At 37.7% G+C, this 18,802-nt stretch overlaps 4 protein-coding genes across 22 annotated transcripts; 2 read left to right on the forward strand and 2 right to left on the reverse strand.

Annotated features, from left to right (window-relative positions):
- The first annotated feature begins 1,829 nt into the window (after nucleotides 1–1,829).
- Nucleotides 1,830–7,549, forward strand: LOC6652288 (resistance to inhibitors of cholinesterase protein 3). 19 transcript variants are annotated; one of them, XM_023181076.2, is made up of 11 exons: nucleotides 1,833–2,289; nucleotides 2,430–2,549; nucleotides 2,738–2,892; nucleotides 3,762–3,905; nucleotides 3,977–4,103; nucleotides 4,290–4,310; nucleotides 4,661–4,932; nucleotides 6,221–6,400; nucleotides 6,481–6,579; nucleotides 6,755–6,904; nucleotides 6,973–7,549. In XM_023181076.2, exons 1-11 carry the CDS (start codon nucleotides 2,076–2,078, stop codon nucleotides 7,102–7,104), a joined length of 1,614 nt encoding a protein of 537 aa, XP_023036844.1. In that variant the 5' UTR covers nucleotides 1,833–2,075; the 3' UTR covers nucleotides 7,105–7,549. The 19 variants fall into 19 exon arrangements, 17 of the variants coding, with proteins under 17 accessions (XP_023036850.1, XP_015032034.1, XP_015032033.1 ...); XM_023181077.2 differs by lacking the exon at nucleotides 4,661–4,932 and adding an exon at nucleotides 5,818–5,939 and having other exon boundaries at nucleotides 1,835–2,289; XM_015176548.3 differs by lacking the exon at nucleotides 2,430–2,549 and having other exon boundaries at nucleotides 1,832–2,289.
- Nucleotides 7,550–9,000: 1,451 nt separating this feature from the next.
- Nucleotides 9,001–9,795, reverse strand: LOC6652287 (RNA-binding protein 8A). The gene is made up of 2 exons (XM_002074754.4): nucleotides 9,640–9,795; nucleotides 9,001–9,558 (listed from the first exon to the last, which is right to left on the reverse strand). Exons 1-2 carry the CDS (start codon nucleotides 9,698–9,700, stop codon nucleotides 9,122–9,124), a joined length of 498 nt encoding a protein of 165 aa, XP_002074790.1. The 5' UTR covers nucleotides 9,701–9,795; the 3' UTR covers nucleotides 9,001–9,121.
- A 519-nt stretch (nucleotides 9,796–10,314) lies between these two features.
- Nucleotides 10,315–12,974, forward strand: LOC6652286 (glucose 1,6-bisphosphate synthase). The gene is made up of 4 exons (XM_002074753.4): nucleotides 10,315–10,491; nucleotides 10,740–10,927; nucleotides 10,985–11,086; nucleotides 11,146–12,974. The coding sequence occupies exons 2-4, from the start codon at nucleotides 10,767–10,769 to the stop codon at nucleotides 12,752–12,754; spliced, it is 1,872 nt and encodes a 623-aa protein (XP_002074789.1). The 5' UTR covers nucleotides 10,315–10,491; nucleotides 10,740–10,766; the 3' UTR covers nucleotides 12,755–12,974.
- Nucleotides 12,975–13,740: 766 nt separating this feature from the next.
- On the reverse strand, nucleotides 13,741–16,897 carry LOC6652285 (vang-like protein 1). Its single transcript, XM_002074752.4, has one exon. The coding sequence runs from the start codon at nucleotides 16,518–16,520 to the stop codon at nucleotides 14,769–14,771; it is 1,752 nt and encodes a 583-aa protein (XP_002074788.3). The 5' UTR covers nucleotides 16,521–16,897; the 3' UTR covers nucleotides 13,741–14,768.
- Nucleotides 16,898–18,802: the final 1,905 nt, after the last annotated feature.

The following is an 18,802-nucleotide window of genomic DNA, read 5'->3' on the forward strand; positions in this document are numbered from 1 at the left end:
TTATAGTCGATATTTTCCGAATGCCGAAATTTTAAAATCGCTCCAAAATTCGACAGTCACAGCAAAACTTTTTAATCGATATTTTCCGAATGCCGAAATTTGAAAATCTCTCCAAAATTCGACAGTCACAGCAAAACCGTAAGTGTTAATGGGAAAAACCAACAATAACGAACCAAATTCAAATTTTTAAAAATACATACTTTAATTTGTTCAGAGATAGAATAAATGTAGAATTTTTAACAAGTGATTTCTCTGAGCAAATGTAAAAAAATGAACAAAACCATCATTTATTTCTCTTGTGCCGGTTTTCTAAGGCAATTCAGTTCAAACCGTGAAGCCTGTGGCAGCTGTAAAACAGCTGTTCTAGGGGGTGGTTGCTACCAGAAGGAATCTCTGTTTCACATCCACCGTTAATGCCATCCGTTCCCCGAAAAATCAATGAAAATATTGTTGTAGTCCAAAATAAAATCAACGACAACTAGCAGTTTGAATTTAAGAATATACATACATAAGTTAACATGTTACTCATCTATGTATGTATGTAAAAATATATGTGTACATATAGACAAAACTGGCAACAGAAGTTATACATTTTTTTTCCAAGGCTGCAAAAAGAAAAATTTAAATATGTGTGCACAAGTTGACATTGAACCCAGCATTACAATACCACAAAAATAAAGTCTAAAAATAACGAAAACTAAGAAAAGCCGCTGGACACGAGACTACATTTTTTATTCGTCTTGCCAACTTAATTACCAGACGTGCCGCCCACCGCCTCCAACAAAAAAAGTTAGTCAAGTTTAAAGCCAGTTTGGGGAGTGGGAAAAGGAGAGAGAGAAAATAAATAAAACATTTATTATTATATTTTACTTTCGCCTCAAGTGAATGGGTTCGAAAGCGAAATGAGTAAAAACGTTTCGTTTCAGCGAATTCGCCAAGAGAGCAACGATCCAATGAAATAAAAATTATACAAAAATCATACCCCAACGCTAGCTAGGAATACCGGTGCACTTTGTCGCCGTGCTCATCCTCACACATTAGTATTTTTATTTCAAAGGCAAGATTATGAAGAGAGATTTGTCGGGTGTCTCTTGGTCATTCTTTTTGACTAACCTTCAGATGCGAAAGGTATTTTAATTTTCACTAAAAGTTTGCGACCCATAAAGAATGATAGTAAATTACTGCAAAATGTAATATTTAAGTGGACTGGGACTACATAACGTTGGTCAAAATAATTAATGCTTGCGGCTGCATTTAACTAAACTCAATCAAAAGTGTATTGGCAGTTCGACCATGCTTAACACATTTTTTCTTGTGAAAATTCGCTAATAGTTTGAAAATATAATTTTGCCCGACCAGCGACCAGTTCGGGAACAATATTCGAACTTTGCGTAAGCAGTCAGTGCACAGTGCGCCCAGTCAGCCAGCTCTTGGCCAAACTGACAATCCTATATTATATTCCACATAGATTTTTCTATTGGAAAGTGTGTGTTTTGGAGAAGCAGCAGCATTTGATGATATTATTTATGTTTACGCGATCATTAATTGTGAAGGAAAATGGCAAAGAAAATTTAAAGAAAGAAAATTATTGCTATCAAGAATTATGAGACAGACAGGCCAAGCAAAAACCGAAAAGCGTAGAGGCTAAAAATAAACAAAATAAAAAAAAAAAAAAACACCAAATCGCGGGACTGCCTATTTATGTAATAAAAATTTGAAAACCAAAAAAAAAAAAACAATGTTTAGTGATGTGAAGTGAACTAAGGCTAATGATAATTATTATTACAAATGTAATTATATATATTTAGTACATGGTTGTACCAATATCTGTGTATCTTTCAGATGATGCTTTAAACAAACAAAACAACAACAAATAACACAAAACAACCAAAATGAGCCAACGTCAAAGTTAACCACGAATCAATCAACCAACCAAACTGAACAGAGCAGGAACAACTTATCAGCACGAAGCGAGATAAAGTTGCCTTACGTTTTAGCTTTAAAATATAAACATACAAATTAACCACGAAGCACAATAAAGGAACAAAATCAACGAAAACACGAATTGAATCATTATGTCCACAGCAATAAAGAAACGGCCTGCTCCATCGTCTAGCTCAAGCGGAGGCGGAGTGGAAGAGGCTATGACTTCCAAAAAGACGGCACTCATCATAGTCACGGTTATTGGTTGCATTGCCATTCTGTGGCCCAAAGTTTTCCATCCCATGATGTTTGGCCCAGCCACGGTCAAGCCAAATATCAAGGATCCCCGAGGCGGAGGGCCAGGAGGTATTTGAATATTTAACTACTTTGATGTTGTGACCATATTCATATTTTATGATTTCTTTACTTTTATTCAATATTATTTATGTTGTTCGTGTGTGTGCGTGTATGTGTGTCCCCGGGTTAAACCTTAATATTGTAACCAGGCTGTTGCGATGTCGTACTTGACCGTGAGGAATTCTTGAATGCATCGAAGCCGAGTCCCGAACCATTTGTGGGTCCCCATTTGTATCGCAAACAAATTAATTTGTATACAGGCGAAATAAGTAGGTTGGCGGCTAAATGAAGAGCAAAACTCACTCGTCCCCCCACCACGCTTCTTTGCTTTAAATAATTTTTAATATTTCATTGCCTATTTAACTATTTACTCAACCGAATCTAACTGCAATTTTTGGATTGTCATCAAAAATGAAAATACAAATCATACTCACATATTTACCTTCGATACTGTCAGGTTTGCGCCAGGAGCGACCAGCCCACTTGCATCCAGAATCGATATATCAGGCCATGAGAGAGCGTGGACGGGCCATTCCAGCCACGCCCACTGTGCCCATCGTTGAACGCAAAAGTTCTCCAAGCAATCCGCCGCCTCGAATTGTTGATGGACGGGTGAGTCAAAGAAACTGAAAAATATTTGTCTCTTCACCTTCGCCTCCATCTCGAGATGGATGAGGAGGATGAGACACCGACAACCACACACATTCACGTCCACATACATCCGCATATCCGCAATTCACATCAGCGCCCTCGCTTAGACGTCATTTATAAATAGCCAACGTTTATTTTATTTGGATTTGGGCTTTGTTTTTATGACACTGCACGCAAATTGAAGGCAAAAGACAAGCAAATACAAATACAAATACATACATATGTACATACGTATAGACAATAGATGAAAACAGTGAATACTCTCTTGAATGGCCAAAGATCGTTGAGCACCACAGTAAAATCACAACCAGTTAATGTTTAGTTAAACGCGTTTTGTAATTTTTGGAGGTGTCCGTCCAAGAAAAAGTTAAATTGTTGTAAAAAGGGAGGCCAATTCATTAAACGGATTCACACTGTAAATACGTGTGTAATAAAGAAAAGGAGAAAAGCGAAAAGCAAGGTGGGATGCGGGATGTTGGGAGAGGACCCAATAATGATTAACAAAATATTGTACATACATATTGAACTTTTGCCAAATTTATTGCGCCAGTTCATTTATCTTTTTTGGGGCCCTCCTATTTCTAGCTGCCCCAATCTTTCTCTTCTACTCCTGCCTCCTACTTCACTCCTACCTCCGTAAGGTCGAAATGAACTAATTGAAAACTGTCTGATCGCTCAAACATTATTGTATGTTAATGAAGAAATTACCAAATAAATATATTTAACTTATCTGTCAGGGCACGCATGTCAACAGATTTTAGTAGGTTAGATCGATTGATTGGAGACAATCTCTCATTGCGATATTTTCTTTCACCTTCCTATTTTATCAGCCTGGACCCATTCCTGGAATGCGACCACCCATGGGTGCAGGAGCAGTGCATCATCCGGCTCAGCAGCGTGGAGGTGGCATGGGATTCCTTATGCCTCTTTACACAATTGGAATTGTTCTCTTCTTTGGCTATACCATAATGAAGGTGGATTGCCTCAAAACATATCTCGTGGTATTCGATTAATTAGCTCTATTAACTTTCGTGCTTCCCATTAGATTGCGTTCAAGAAGCAGGTGCCAAATGCACCCTATGGACCAGCCCCAACCGATCCCAGTTTCCGTCAGGAGGTTTTTGGCCATTCTAACCACAGCCAAGTGGAGGATTTGGGTAACACAAAATTGGGTGAGTCATAAGCTAAGGCCAATATACATATTTATGTATGTATTTAAGGATCAAAAAATAGTCTTTTTTTACTGTATAATCGATACACCCCACACTTAACTCACAAAATCAAAGCTAACCAAAAGAAAACCACTTCGTTTTTTTGTATTTTCTTTGCTTTTTTCGCATCCATGCTGAAAATGAAAGGCTGGCGGGAACATCAAACAAGTAAGCCGGGATTCAGTTTTGAAGTCCATTAAGTTTGTATTGAACTCTTTTGAAATCGAAATTTGAGTCTTGAGTTTTGAAATATGTCCCCCTCATTTGGTTTTAGCTCAAGTATATACATAAATGTATATATTTTTTTTGTCTTATATATGTCTCGATGTTGTATGTAAAATAAATATATATACTAATCCCGCCGAAATGAATTCACTATTTGTCCTAGCCACAACCACATACCCGACACATTTTGTAAATAGATACTCGTATTTTAGTTCGTAGTCCTTATCCTTGTTGTTTTTGCTTCCGAATTTTTATGAAAACCACAAAACAAAAATCCGTACGCCAATTTCTAGGAATCGTCGCCAGCACAGCGGCAAAAGGAAGGCGCACAAATGGCACAAAGGAGCTCTACAATGCCAGTCTGTCGGCCACCGAAGTGGCCACAAATTTGCAGCAACAGCAGCAGCAACAACGTCAATCCTTGGTCGAGGTGGAGAAAACCATGTTTAATAAGGAAACCGAACAGTTGATGGAAATAGAAAAATTGCGCAAGAAACTCGAGGATACAGAACGAGCCATGGCCAAGCTGATTGCCGAAATGAACACGGATCAGTATGAGGCAAAGGTTAGATTCCTCAAAAGCCAGCCAGAAGATCGCCCTCTATCCATCATTTCCCCATTTTTATATATACATATATCGTATCTCGTATCCCCCCATTTTTTAGTTATCTACCAACACACACATACTTTTGATTCGCTGCGTTCTCTTCATATTAATCTTTTGATTTCTCTACAATTTTCAATTTTCAAGATGATAGCCATGAAGTTTCTCAAGAGGCAGACAAATTTCTAAACAAACCAGAAAAAAAATGAAAAAAAAACAACAAAAACAAAAAATTTCCTTAATCCGCAATAAAATCAAATCACAGATCAAGAACTAAGTACTTCTGATTTTTAAGCAATATGTAGACTAGACCCTCTTTGGAATGGATTTTTTTTTTTTGCTCCCCTTGCATGGAGTCGACCTCCCACTTTTGTCATATTTAATAACATCTATTAACTTTGTGCTCGTCGTCTGCCAATTATCTACTAACCATCTTAAATACACACACACACCCACATCTTCTCTCTCACTTTCTATCTATCTATCTCTCTCTCTCTCTCTCTGTGTGTAAGTGTGTGTGTCTGTTAACTAAATTCTTATGATGGGGACATATTTTACAATTCAAATTGAATCATTATAGTTATCAAAATCGGTATTTAAATCGAAATCTTTCTCAGTCGTTTCTCTCTGAACAATCATATTAAACTCACAGCTGAATAATTAAACCAACAAAAATCATCTCATAATTTATATAGTACATAGTATATTATGCTGAAAACAAACAAATTTTTCAAAAATTCTAAATATGAAAAACATTTCTGTTTCACATTTCTCGCCATGTAAAATATTTGTACATTTTGACAAAACCAAAAACCGACAAATATGAAAATATTCGAATATAAATAGTTGTAACGGCCATTCAAGGCTTAATCGATGCTGCCGATGAGCAATTGAATATTCGAGACGACGATGAGCAGGCAACGATGAGGGCAACGAGTCAAGTTCAATCTGAATCTGATTTAAATAAGGTTAGATGGTATGGCCGTTAACAGGAAGAAGGGTCCCCCAAACGGCAATCGTTTCGAAACATTCAATATTTAAATTATTTACTTTGTTTTTGTGTTCCATTAACCTAATAAGACTTATATCCGTTTTGTATTATTCTTTCCGTTGTGTGTTCCGTTTTTTTTTTTGTTTATAATTTATTTTTAACCATTTCTAATTTAAATTGCGCTGCAGACCAAGTTGCATTTCTAATACAACATTACCTAGGATCGCCACAACTAATTTGCATTTTTCCACTCAATAGCAAAACGACAACGAAAACAGGAAACCATTAGACAAGCAAAACATTTCCAATGGGCATACAAATATTGACCAGGGTGAGCAACAGGAACAGGAGCAATCGCCACAAACGACATCGATCACAACTTCATCTAAGCCACTTCATACGAAACGTCGGGACATTAGCGCTGAACGAGAAATGATGGTAAGCTCGTGTACTTCAGTTTGGTTTACACCAAATGTTTTTTTTTTTTGTGCATTTGTAATAAATCTAGCTCGATTTAGGTTTTGGGCATGGAGTTAACAGCCAGTTGTGAGGGCGGCCAAAAATGGAATGCTGGACGCCCTCCAACTCCTGTTTTCCGAACAGCACAAAGCGAACATGTAAGTGTTGCCTTTAAGTGCCCCATGCTCCATAGCTTCAGTCCTAAGTTAAACACGGCAATACCAACAAACTTATTTCTTTAATGCGATATATTTATAATTAGGATTAAGTATAACCGCTTGATGATATATAGTTTTCAAAACTGTCATTTCAAACAACAAATTCCATTTTCAGTCCAAATTGGATGAGAGTTTACCCGAACCGCAATCAATTTACTTGGAAGGGGCTTTGGCGCATGAGGGTCAGATTTTGGTAGCCGATTCTCAAATCAAACGCGAAGAGGTCTACGATGCTGAGCTTAATGGTTCATCTGAAGAACCAGCTGTAAGTCCTGAATCACATTTGAACATACAAAAAAGCATAGATCTATAATCCTTTCTTACTATCCTTAGGTCATACTAAGCAGCAAAATGACATTATCATTGATTAATGTGGACTCAAATCAGCAAATTTGCAATCCAAGCAAACCGGAAATCGAAAGTCCTTTGGCTGATGATATTGAAATTATTGGACATTATGACTAAGCATTACAAATCTCGGGGCATTTGATTTTTATTGACTTTTTTTCACAATATACATACAAAAAGAACCGAACGAAAATTATGCAACAAGTTCCACACCACAATTACGACTGATTTAAAAACAATGTGAAAATCAAGAAGTGTTTAATCATAAACTTTTCATTTCCTCATTTTGTAGGTACATATGTTCATACATATATACGACTAACAAAACATTTTGTTACATTATTCTCCTCTTTTTTGTATGTTGTAATTTTAATTTCGCACTGTTCCAAAAATTGCTCAGTCTATATTAATCTAATCGATATCCTAAAATATTTGTATGCCAAACAACGTCATTAAATGGATCTATTGTATCTTTTTTTATGTTAGTTGAAACGAAACCTAGTCTACCACTATCTATTTAAGATCTAAGCGCATAAATATTCATCACCCATTATCAACTACAAACTTGTGTATTATTTGCATTTGGACATTTCAATTCGAAAAAAAAACAAGATGTCGATAGAATTTTTGAAAGTGGCTAGTTTTTGGGGTCTATAAAAGATGCAAAATTTAAAGAATTGTGTATTTGCTGTTTTTTTATATTGTTTTTGCGTAAGTGGCGGCAGCTTTCAACTTCAGTTTTAAAAAAAATAGTGTCATAATCGTCAAAGTTTTTGTTATTTTAAATCGTTGGATGTTTTGCGGTTCGTTCCAATTTATTTTATTGATAAGATTACGCATAATGTATCGTCTAGTTTTATTTCTATTTCGTGTTTATTGTAAGAGAACTGACAAAAATATTAATCTTTTATTTCTTTGATTGGATTCCTATTCTCAGCTATCCAAAAGTTTCTTTTCAATGATTTTAAAGTTTTTTATACCCCTGCAAACGCATAGAAGGAGCGTTATAAAGTATATATATATATACACGGCGAGACGACTTCATATAGCCATATCCGTCTGAATCAACGAAAACTCCTCGTAGAGGTGTATATCTCGATTAAGCCGGATCGGATCACTATACCATTTAGCTCACATGCAACCGGCTAAGTCACGAGCAGTGATTTAATAACTTCGTTATTTTCTAGGGTAATGTCAAAAAAATTAAAATTTATCAGTTTAAAATACTCATTAATGACTGAACTGAACTTAAAGGAGTTCGGATAAGTATGTTATGTATGTAGCTGTCATACGGAAAAACATTGCTCCAGCGAAAGATTTTGGGACGCCCTTTTGCAAACTTCAGAGTAAGCCGTTTTTTCATTTTGACGGCTATAACTAACAATACCTGTCCCTAGTGGTATGTAAAGTATTTCTTTGTATAAGTATATACATACAGTGAGAGCTCCAGTGTGCGGACAGCCACGGTTCCAATATTTTTGTCCGCCTGCGGGAACGTATTTTATATGAAAATCATGTTCTTGGGACTGTAAAATTCGTCCGGCTACAAAAGATGTTCGCCTGCGGGAGCTGTCGGCGACTAGACCTTTCACTGTATATATATTCGTATGTTCCTTTTTATTTTTATTGACTCTTCTTGAAAAAGTTTTTTATGTTTGTTAATATGGAATGTTCCATAAAATTTTTTTACCTTTATAATCCGAAACGTCCAAATATGTAAAACAAGAATATCGCGGTAAAATTTAACAATTCCTTGTTTTGATCGAGTTCTTCAGAAGATCGCCATCAATGGCTGTTAAGTACATCTAGGCAAATAAAACTAACATTCACTTTAACTAAAAAAAATAAATTACAACTATTTAAGTAAAAGACATGATACAAAAAGAAAGAGTTTTACAAAATGGTCATTGAACAGGATCAGGTCGGAATATCGACTTCACGAACATTAACGATTTGCACTAACAATAAGAGAACCTGTACATGGACGGGAGTAAGCTAAAGTTTCAATGAAGATTATGGTAATTTAATGAGTCAATTTATTATTTCATTTGCTTATAGACTTTCCATTAGGCTAAAGTTAAATGTATTTCAATTTCCATTTTTATTTTCACGCAATCGTGACATATTCCACTGTTTATCTACGTCGCTTCTCTGACTTTCTAACGCGCTTGGGTCCCTTGACAAAGCACCAGTCCACTTGAATAGTTTGTCCCATTATTTCGGCTCCGTTCAAAGCTTCTTTGGCAGCCAAGGCTTGCTTGTGCGTTTCGTATTCGACGAGGGCATAGCCCTTGGAAAACCCAGTCCGGCGATCAAGATTTAAATGAATGTTCTTTATTTCGCCGTAATCGCAGAACTTCTCCTGAATCTCATCCTCCTGGGCTTCTTCGTGTATGGAAGTTACAAATAATATCCAGCCTTCTACCGAACGTTGTGGACCTGGCTCCAGTTCATCATCATCCTCGTTGCGAACTCGCTCATAGCTGTGTATTGCCTCGCGGGTATTGCTATCGGCACCAAAGCCGCGACCCTTGCGATGTTTTGCTTTCTCCTTTAACCGCACGATACCCTCTGTGTGCAAGAACGTAGGCGGAAAAGAAAAGGTTAAATCATACCGGCTAAATGAAATATTATACACGTTTTTGCACTTACGATCACCATCCTCGTCTACTTCGAACTCCTCGGCATTGTCAATATCTAATACGTCAGCCATTTGGAATTAGTTTATTCTCACGAAATTGAAAATAAATTAATAAATTTGTTTTCTAGCGTCGTGCAGAGTCTTCTTAAAGTAATCGAAAATTCAATAGAACTATCGATTGCCCTGCTACTGATAGTGCTAAAAGTATATATCGTCAAGTTCATATTAACCGAATTGTGCATACCCTTGCAATTTTCTCTTTCAACAACTAACACAGTAGTCATTACAAACGTTATCTCTGTAGAATGACTATTTTTTTTTGCAATAAAGGCCACTTTTTTAGTGTTACAAAAACATTTTGGTTGAAAAGTTCATTAAACTATATAACTTACAGTCATATTCAGTGGAGAAGTTACATAAAAAGGACATACAAATAATTCAGTGTAATTCCGTTCATATTCAAAATCATAGATCAAAGATGAATGATCATAATTAGTTTCTGCCGATCGGAAAAAATATAGTAAAAATATTATTGTTGTGTGTACATTCAAAACAGTGTTCCTATTTTTTCTAGTTTTAATATCGGAGTGTAGTTTGCGAATTGCAGCTAATGTCACAGAGGCATAAACAAAAAAAAGAAAATCATCTCTGCTCATCGATTTATCGGTTGCGGCAAAAAGAGAACATCTGTTCAGTCCTATTTAATTGCAATAGTTTTAAATACATGTCCCGTTAAAAATAGAAACCATTTGATGTAAACACTTTGAATAGATCAGAAAATAGCTTTTAGCCGATTTTCTTAAATAATAAACATACACAATTTAACGGCTATAAAATAAATTACCAAAGTCGCGTATTTCCGGGTGAGTTTGACCTTGATGTTTGTTTTAAAGGGCGACCCCCAGCATTGGGCTTATCAATTAAAATCGGCCCATCCCATAGCAGCTGCGCTGTCAGTCATATTTATGTAGTCAGTCAGTTTATTTATTTGACCTAGCGATCCGGTGAAAAATCTGTCGAAAATATAGTTATTTCTCTGTCATAAATATTTTTCGAAATTCAAATTACATTGTGTACGAAATCAGTTTGGAAATTGGTATTTCTTTGGCAGTTCCTTCGCTTAGCACTCAGAATCACCATGAGTCTTCCAGTAGCGCGAATGAAATGTGAGCTAAAGACCATGGCATTGTCGGGCGATGCGGACCTGGATGCGCAAATTCGGTTATGGCTGAGATATGACAAAGACCCAAGCACCTTATCGCAGATAATGGATGCAATTAAGGCAGAAGATTGGAGCACGTAAGTGGCTTATCGTATCTGTTATCTCGATATTGATACATTTCTGTTCCGATTCAGACTGCGACGACGACTGTGTACACGTATTACATTTGGAACAGCTGGATTAAGGGGTTGTATGCGGGCTGGCTTTGACTCCATGAATGAGTTGGTTGTGGTCCAGTAAGTAATTTGACCAAGGTTTCGCCACATCAACTCATTCTGACTCGTTTTCTTTGCAGAACCGCTCAAGGACTATGCGCATATTTAAAGGAGCAGTTCCCAAACGAAGAGGACTGGAAAAGCCGCGGCATCGTCGTCGGATATGATGGACGATACAATAGTCAGCGATTTGCTGAGCTAACCGCCATTGTGTTTCTGAATAACAATTTCCTTGTTTATCTTTACACTCGTTTTGTGGCCACGCCTTTGGTACCATTTTCGATTTTGAGGCTTCGCTGCTTGGCTGGAGTCCAGGTGACCGCTTCTCATAATCCTAAGCAGGACAATGGATATAAAGTCTATTGGAGCAACGGAGCCCAGATTATTCCACCGCATGATGCTGGCATTCAAGAGGCTATAATGAACAACCTGGAACCCAGATGCGATTCTTGGGATGATTCAGCTTTCTGTGCCAATGATCTGTTGGAGGATCCCTACGAATCCGTTGTGCCAGCTTATTATGATATCCTGAAAAAGTCCATTTCATGTCCATTGATGGAGGCGAACGGCAAGTGTAAGTTGTCCTTTACTTATACGGCTATGCACGGTGTGGGTCATCCTTATGTCCGAACGGCTTTCGATAAAATAAATCTCAAGCCATTTATTCCTGTGCGTGAGCAAATAGAGCCGGATCCCGAGTTCCCGACCACTCCCATGCCCAATCCTGAGGAGGGCAAAACCTCATTGGAGTTATCAATTAAAACTGCCACGGAAAATAAATCTGAAATCATTTTGGCAAACGATCCCGATGCGGATCGTTTGGCTGTCGCCGAGATTGGTGAGGATGGTAAATATAAATTATTTAACGGCAACGAACTAGGTGCTTTGCTGGGATGGTGGTCACTGGAGAACTATAAAATGCGGAATCCCGATGGAGATATCTCCAAGTGCTCGATGATTGCTAGCACAGTTAGTTCCAAGATTCTTAAATCAATGGCAGAACGCGAAGGATTCAGCTTTCATGAAACACTCACAGGTTTCAAGTGGATGGGGAACAAAGCTATCGAAGAGGAGGAGGCTGGCAAAACTGTTTTATTTGCCTTCGAGGAAGCTATTGGTTTCATGGTTTCAACCAATGTGTTGGACAAAGATGGTATCAGTGCCGCCGCCCATGTGGCTACCATGGCTTGTTATCTGCGCTGTAAGCAATGCATGACCCTGCAGGAAAAGCTGCGCGACATCTACGAGACATATGGTTTCCACGTTAGCATTTGTTCATATCTCATTTGCCACTGTCCGCCCGTGATCACGGCCATGTTCGAACGCCTACGCAACTTTGACAATGATCAGCCGAACACCTACCCCACAGGAATTTTGGATGATGAGTTTGAAATAGTCCATGTAAGGGATCTGACCACTGGCTATGACAGCAGCACAAGCGACAAGAAGGCCACCTTGCCCGTTAGTTCCAGTTCACAGATGATCACGTTTACTTTTAAGAACGGAGCTGTGGTTACTCTCCGCACCAGCGGTACAGAGCCCAAGGTGAAATATTATGCTGAGATGTGTGGCAAACCAGAGGATAAGAACTGGGAGAAACTGACGAACACTTTAAAGCGCATGGTGGACGCCATTGTCAAAGAGTTCTACGAGCCCGAGAAGAACGGTTTGGAGCCTAAACATGACTAAGATTACCAATTGACGAATATGACAGCAGTTAATTGCCTTCAAAATTAATTAGTTATTCATAACAATATTAACGTTGCACAAGCCGAAAAAACCAAAAAATAGTTAACCATGGACACAGAGCTGTCTTGTAATTTACTGATATTCCAAACTGTAATAGTGTAATACTTTTATTTAAACTAGAGTACATATTTATAAAAATGAAATAAACAAATCAACAGCATTCAACTGTAAAAACAATGGTGGGGATATCGTTTGTATGGCATAAACAATTCGGTGGCCTCGTTTTCTCCCGAACAGCGATAAGAAGTTCCCACCCCCCACATGGAACACACAAGTACTCAAATCAATTACACTTGAAATGGTTATCGCTGAAATTAGAGTACCGAATATGTATATACAAATTATTATGAGAAATCTAAATTCCACTTAATACCTGCCTTTGATTTGTCCATAATCTGAGTTTTCCAATCAGCTTATGAATACACATATAGCTTATGAATGTATTTTTTTACGCGAATGCTGGAGGTAAGTTTAAATACATATAAAAACTAAATGGTTGCACCAAACTATTTAGTCTCCATGGCCCAGAAGTTCAGATCGGTGTTTTTTTTTCTCACTTGTTAAACATCAAATGTTTTTTTTGGTTACTACTATTTTGAACTATACTATATAATTGTCCGATCTTGATAGAATTGGCACAGTCGTTAACGAATGGATTAAACTATCAAATTTGCAATTTTATCATAATTGATTTTTCCTATGGCAGCTATGTATATAATACGGTATTAAAGGAATAATTTTTGGATAAATGCTTGATAATGAACAAGTTAAACCGTAGTTAAACAGGTTTGGATGCAGGGATCCTAAAGGGATAGTTAGTCCTTAATACAAAACCTTTAGACTCGACTCTAGTTAGGCTGACCTTTTAATTTATTTCTACATACATACATGTCAAATCAATTCTTTCCCAACAAAAACAAAAATTGTTCATATTAAAGCTGGTTAAAAAAGTGTTGTGTGTGCATTTATTTTACGATTTTTGTTTTAATACAACAAATTTAAATATGGTTATTGTAAAGAAAAATTGCTTTTTCTTCTGATAATTGTCGATTGGTAATATGTATAGAGTACTTCTTATATCGAATAAAAACAAGCATTTAGCTAGAAAAACGAAATAAAATGTAATTGCTTAAGCAAAAAGTTGGCTAAGTTGATATAAAGTATGCAATTAATATATAAAAGTTTAAATAAATTGGTTTGATTCACTGGAACACACATACATTACTTATATTCGAGTACTAGTAGTGGTTTATACATTGAAAATTTTGTATCTAAAAATACATATTTTGATGTATGCATGGTTAAGATTATTGATCTCAATTTGTTGGCAATTTGTATATATGTATGTATATATATTTATGTATATGTATATGTAAATGCAGGCAGTCTCTCTTTGCTTAAACCTTATTTGTCATATGTTGCATTCGAGTTAAGAGTTACATTTGAGTAGTCTATTTCGGATTGGAACTTGGCTCAATATTTAGGATTCATTTTTGATTACAATTGTGCGATCTTATTTGATTTAGGGAGTGAATCGCGCCAAGAGTGCGCCCAGCATCGGTGCTGGGAAATGACACACCCTTTGCACAAGTCTTTCTATCTTAACTTAGTATATTAATTTCTTATTTGCTACGTTTTGAGTTTAGATTAAAAAATATTTGAAATGTTTATAGGAAATCAAATGGATGAAGAGCTGCATTGTTTTTACGATTGAGTGTCAAAAGACAAGCTCGTGATATGTTCGTATTTCTAGAAAAAGTGTGAACGAATATTAATTGATCAGAATGAACATAAGTACTGAATGTTAAAACGTGAAATACAATTAATCCTATTTTGGAAACCCAAGCTTTCTTCAAACAAACACATGCAAATACGACGATTGCGTTTGATTGCTATGCGTGGGAGTGATTAAGGAGGGCTGTTGCTGCGTCTGGTGTAGCGAATTCTGGTGGTGTCATACGGATGTCTCTGAATTCAACTTCAGCACAAACTTATTGCTCTTGGGGTCGACAACTTCTTCGGCAAGATTGAAATGCGGCAATTTGTGCACGGTAACCATAAGAGAGACATCATTTTGAATTAGTTGAAAGGTGCACTCGTTGCCAATGGGTCGAGAAACGATGTCATCGCAAATGAGCGACCACGACTGAATCCATCGACGCTCCTTTTCGCTCTGCATCACCGGTGATTCGGTTAGATAGGGTTCGAGGAAAGCTCTAGGCGACAGATCATGCTTGAGACAGTGCGCTAAATGCTTAAGAATGCTTTCAAAAGTATGCCTTGGCTGCTGTCGTGTGACCCTCAGGTATTTCTGCAGGGCCCGAGCCATTGAAGGAAACACGGCGGAGGCGGCCTCCTGCGGATCCAAAGGCAGCGCCGGTGCAGGCTCGTTGTGAATCCGTTTGATATGAGTGAAGGCCTCCTCTGCTGCTGTAATGAGTCGAGCCCGCCGCTTTTTAACCCTTCTCTCGTACTCATGCTCCTCGTAGAAGCGCTCATTGTGGGATGAGTCTCGCCTACGTGCATTCGCCGCGAGCACAGCTCGACTTTGGCTCTGCTGCTGCGAGTTACTCACTCCGTCCACCTCATAATACTTGAAACTATTGGAAATTTTGTTACGCTGTGACTTGGATATAGAGATCGGAATACGTTCCAAATACGGATTGAAGATCGGAAAGTCGACATAGTAGTGCTGCAATACCCAGACGGCAGCACGTTGAATGCTTAACTGGCCCAGCATGTAGGAGCGAGACACTCCATCCGGCGAGCGGATGATCTTGACATAGTAACAAGGCTGCTGATGACGCAATTCCAGCAATACCACAGCCACATAATGGATGAAGAGCAGTGTATCAACGAAATTGGTGGCGTACGCTACCAGAGATTTATAGTCTACGGCATCGGTCTCCACCACAATTCGTGCTCCATTCGTTACCTGAACGATATAAAATAGCCAATAGGCAAAAGTGCAAATCGTCACGAGTAGCAATACAATCCCGCGGTAGAGAAATATTCTAGGCATTGTGGCAGCAGTTCTTCGCATAAAAACCGCCCACAGTCCAATCGCCAGGAGCAGCAAGCGTGCGGCTAGGGAGACCAGCTGGCCCTTGCACTGCTCACTGCAGGCCAGCAGCTGGGTACGCCTAGTCTGGGTTAATTCTGGATGATCAAAGGCCGAGGAGAATAAACCAATGTGCGGCATTACCACCATGGCGACCGGCGAGAAGAAAGCAGCACAGCCGAGAAGAAAATAAAAACTGGATTCCACATAGCGCCGGCATCGAAATCCGAATCCTTTATCATTCTCGCGATGCCACATATTGTTAACGTCCTCCATGGATATACTCTGCTCCGAGGTGTTGCCTGTCACCGCAGTCGTGTTCTCACCCCAGTTTTCGTCCTGCGGTAGAATTTGGACTTCGATCACCTCCTGACCATCCCGGCTCTCACCATCTCCCGCCATGTTTACGCTTGTCTGGTAAGGCGCCATATCACTGCCCCGCTGAAATCCCTTGCCGATACCGCCGCCACCTCCACCCGACTTAGATGAGTGGGTGCTGCGATGCGAGTGACGTGATCGATCTCTATCCCTGTGATAGCCGTTGTTCACACTACCTCCGCCTCCTCCCCCGCTGGAATTGTTGTTGTGATTACGAGAGCGTCTTGAGCGTCCACTGTGTTCTGACTTTACAGATTCGTTTTCCATGCTCTCGTTCTTTCAAACGTCCGCTTTTCTGCACTCTGGGCTGGCTGTAGCGTTGTTTTTTAATTATCTTACAACTGCAGCTATTTTCAGTGTCTAACTGTAATTCAGCAGGTTTTTCATTTGTAGGTATGCCAAGGCGCAGTCCAAGTCGGAGAGGGGAAGGGGCAGAGTTATAAATGCAGTTGCAATCCTAAAGTACGCGTACTCATTGAAATAACATAACTATGTTTACCCATAAAGAACTTTAGGTCTCTGCATTTATCATTGCTGTGTTTAGCACATCTTTTTCATTCATATTTTCACTATTTTGCACTAATTCTCGCGTACTTTGTGTTTTACATGGCTTCCATTCTAGTGAGGAGATGGGCATCGATGTAAAGCTGGAAATAACATCGATTGTACTATCGATACATCGGAAGTTTTAAAAAAAATTGGCAAATAAATTTTTATGTGTGCCTTCGTCATCCTGCGAATCGGATCGATTATTTAGCACGGCAGGCCAAATAATATCTTTGAAATCTAGTGTCGTAAGCAAAATTTTGTTTTTAACCCTTTCAACCCCAAGTTTTTCCCTGTGGAATGAAACATTTTTTTTTCGTTTAATCTTTTTATATTAATTTTAGAAGAATTTGTGTAGGTTAAAATGCTAAGTCGCCACGGCTACCCGTTGGGGGGCTACGGAAAGTTGCTTGTAAGCAACGTTGGACCATGGTGGTATACAAAAAAGAGAAATTTTTTCTTTCAACAACTTTAAATGATTTTTGTTTATTTCAAATAATTAGGTATAAAAAGTCAAAAAAACTGTTTTTATTGTTATTACAACAAAGGTGGACTTTACAGTTACTGCATTTGGAAATTTGTGTCCTTGTCTTGCACAATCTGCAACGTCCCTTTTAACCAAATACAACCCAATGTTCTATATTATCATAACGATGGGAAAGTGAAGGATTAGGCTGGAACTTGAACCTTTTAGACCGTTGCCCACAAGAGCACAAAAGCATACTTTATATATAATATATGTTTTAGAAATGTAAAGCCGTTACTTTAAAAACTAATGATTTTCGCATGCAATTTTTCTTCTATGCACGTGCAGCTTATTGAAAATAACTTTGCCAAATGATCTTCAAAAATATGTTTTGTCGCATATTTTGGGTGTATACTTATTTATTTATTTATTTGTAGAGTTAACTTAAACTTACAAAGTTTAAGCCAACAGTTTGTAGCCATAGGGTGTATACTTAAAAGCACCATTATCACTGCGAAAGAGCATACAAAACAAAAGAAAAGCAAAGTGTCGCTGGGGTCGAAAGGGTTAAACAAAAATCTCAAAAAAAGATCCTTAATCCTTGTTTTTTTTTTTTAATGACGATAATTTAAAAGAAAAAGTTAAAGCTTCAATTAGTTATAAAAAAAGTTACCAAATAAGTTTATAATTAAAACATAAACCCAAATCTTTCTTAGTCGCTTTGTTTTTATTTAGTATCGCTTTAACTATTGTTGCTATACCTCTTTATTCCAGCGTTGCATTTGAACGAAGAATTTAAAAACATTGAGATTCGCGAAATAAATGAATTATTTTAAAAATCGATGTTTCATTTCAGCTCTACATCGATGGCTCTAACGATGTTTTTCCATTTACGTGATATATCGATATATCTCAATTGACAAATGTATTGAAAAATACATATCGAATACTCATTTGGCGCTAAAATTTGAAAATATAGGGGAGAGGGCCCAGTTATGACCCGGGTTTTGAAAAACCTCGAAATTTTTTCTTCAGTTCGGGAAAATGAAAAATTAAGAAATTTAACATTTAAATATTAACCAAACGCAACTTTTTTCCAAAGAATGTATGTTTATTTGACTTACTCAAAAAATTTTGAAACAGATTTAATTTGGATAACTTTTTTTAACTTTAAAAAAAAGTGGCCCAGTTATGACTCAACTTAAGAAATTCACTGAAAATAAGAAAATATGAAAGGAATGTCACACGAATTGTTGTGATTTAATGGTTTACTTATTATGAAGGGCTTCAAAGCCAAAAACAATGAAAAACCCAAAAGAAAATGGCCATAAATGAGAACGATTTTAAGCCCTCGTCGTCCATGTGACTTTCGCAGTTTTTGCAAGTGAAATAACTTGCTTGCATATTAGCGCACTTCGAATGAACATTCCCGATGGAGATCTTCCAGAATATTCTTGGACAAACTGGTCTCAATATGTAAATTTCCTTTCCTTGTTGTTAAACAACAACAAAAATGTTGGAATTTGACAATTTTACA

The sequence above is a fragment of the Drosophila willistoni genome (genome assembly GCF_018902025.1).
Source record: "Drosophila willistoni isolate 14030-0811.24 chromosome 2L unlocalized genomic scaffold, UCI_dwil_1.1 Seg168, whole genome shotgun sequence".
NCBI classification, from domain to species: Eukaryota; Metazoa; Arthropoda; class Insecta; order Diptera; family Drosophilidae; genus Drosophila; species Drosophila willistoni.

Bases quoted from the DNA above. Each gene is read 5' to 3' on its own strand.
- LOC6652287 (XM_002074754.4), bottom strand. From the start codon at position 9,700: ATGGCTGACGTATTAGATATTGACAATGCCGAGGAGTTCGAAGTAGAC. The intron at 9,559-9,639 runs GTAAGTGCAAAA...TCTTGCACACAG, and splicing joins AGTAGACGAGGATGGTGATC to AGGGTATCGTGCGGTTAAAG.
- LOC6652288 (XM_023181076.2), top strand. From the start codon at position 2,076: ATGTCCACAGCAATAAAGAAACGGCCTGCTCCATCGTCTAGCTCAAGC. The intron at 2,893-3,761 runs GTGAGTCAAAGA...CTATTTTATCAG, and splicing joins CTCGAATTGTTGATGGACGG to CCTGGACCCATTCCTGGAAT. The intron at 6,401-6,480 runs GTAAGCTCGTGT...AGCTCGATTTAG, and splicing joins GCGCTGAACGAGAAATGATG to GTTTTGGGCATGGAGTTAAC.
- LOC6652286 (XM_002074753.4), top strand. From the start codon at position 10,767: ATGAGTCTTCCAGTAGCGCGAATGAAATGTGAGCTAAAGACCATGGCA. The intron at 10,928-10,984 runs GTAAGTGGCTTA...GTTCCGATTCAG, and splicing joins AAGGCAGAAGATTGGAGCAC to ACTGCGACGACGACTGTGTA. The intron at 11,087-11,145 runs GTAAGTAATTTG...TTTTCTTTGCAG, and splicing joins AATGAGTTGGTTGTGGTCCA to AACCGCTCAAGGACTATGCG.
- LOC6652285 (XM_002074752.4), bottom strand. From the start codon at position 16,520: ATGGAAAACGAATCTGTAAAGTCAGAACACAGTGGACGCTCAAGACGC.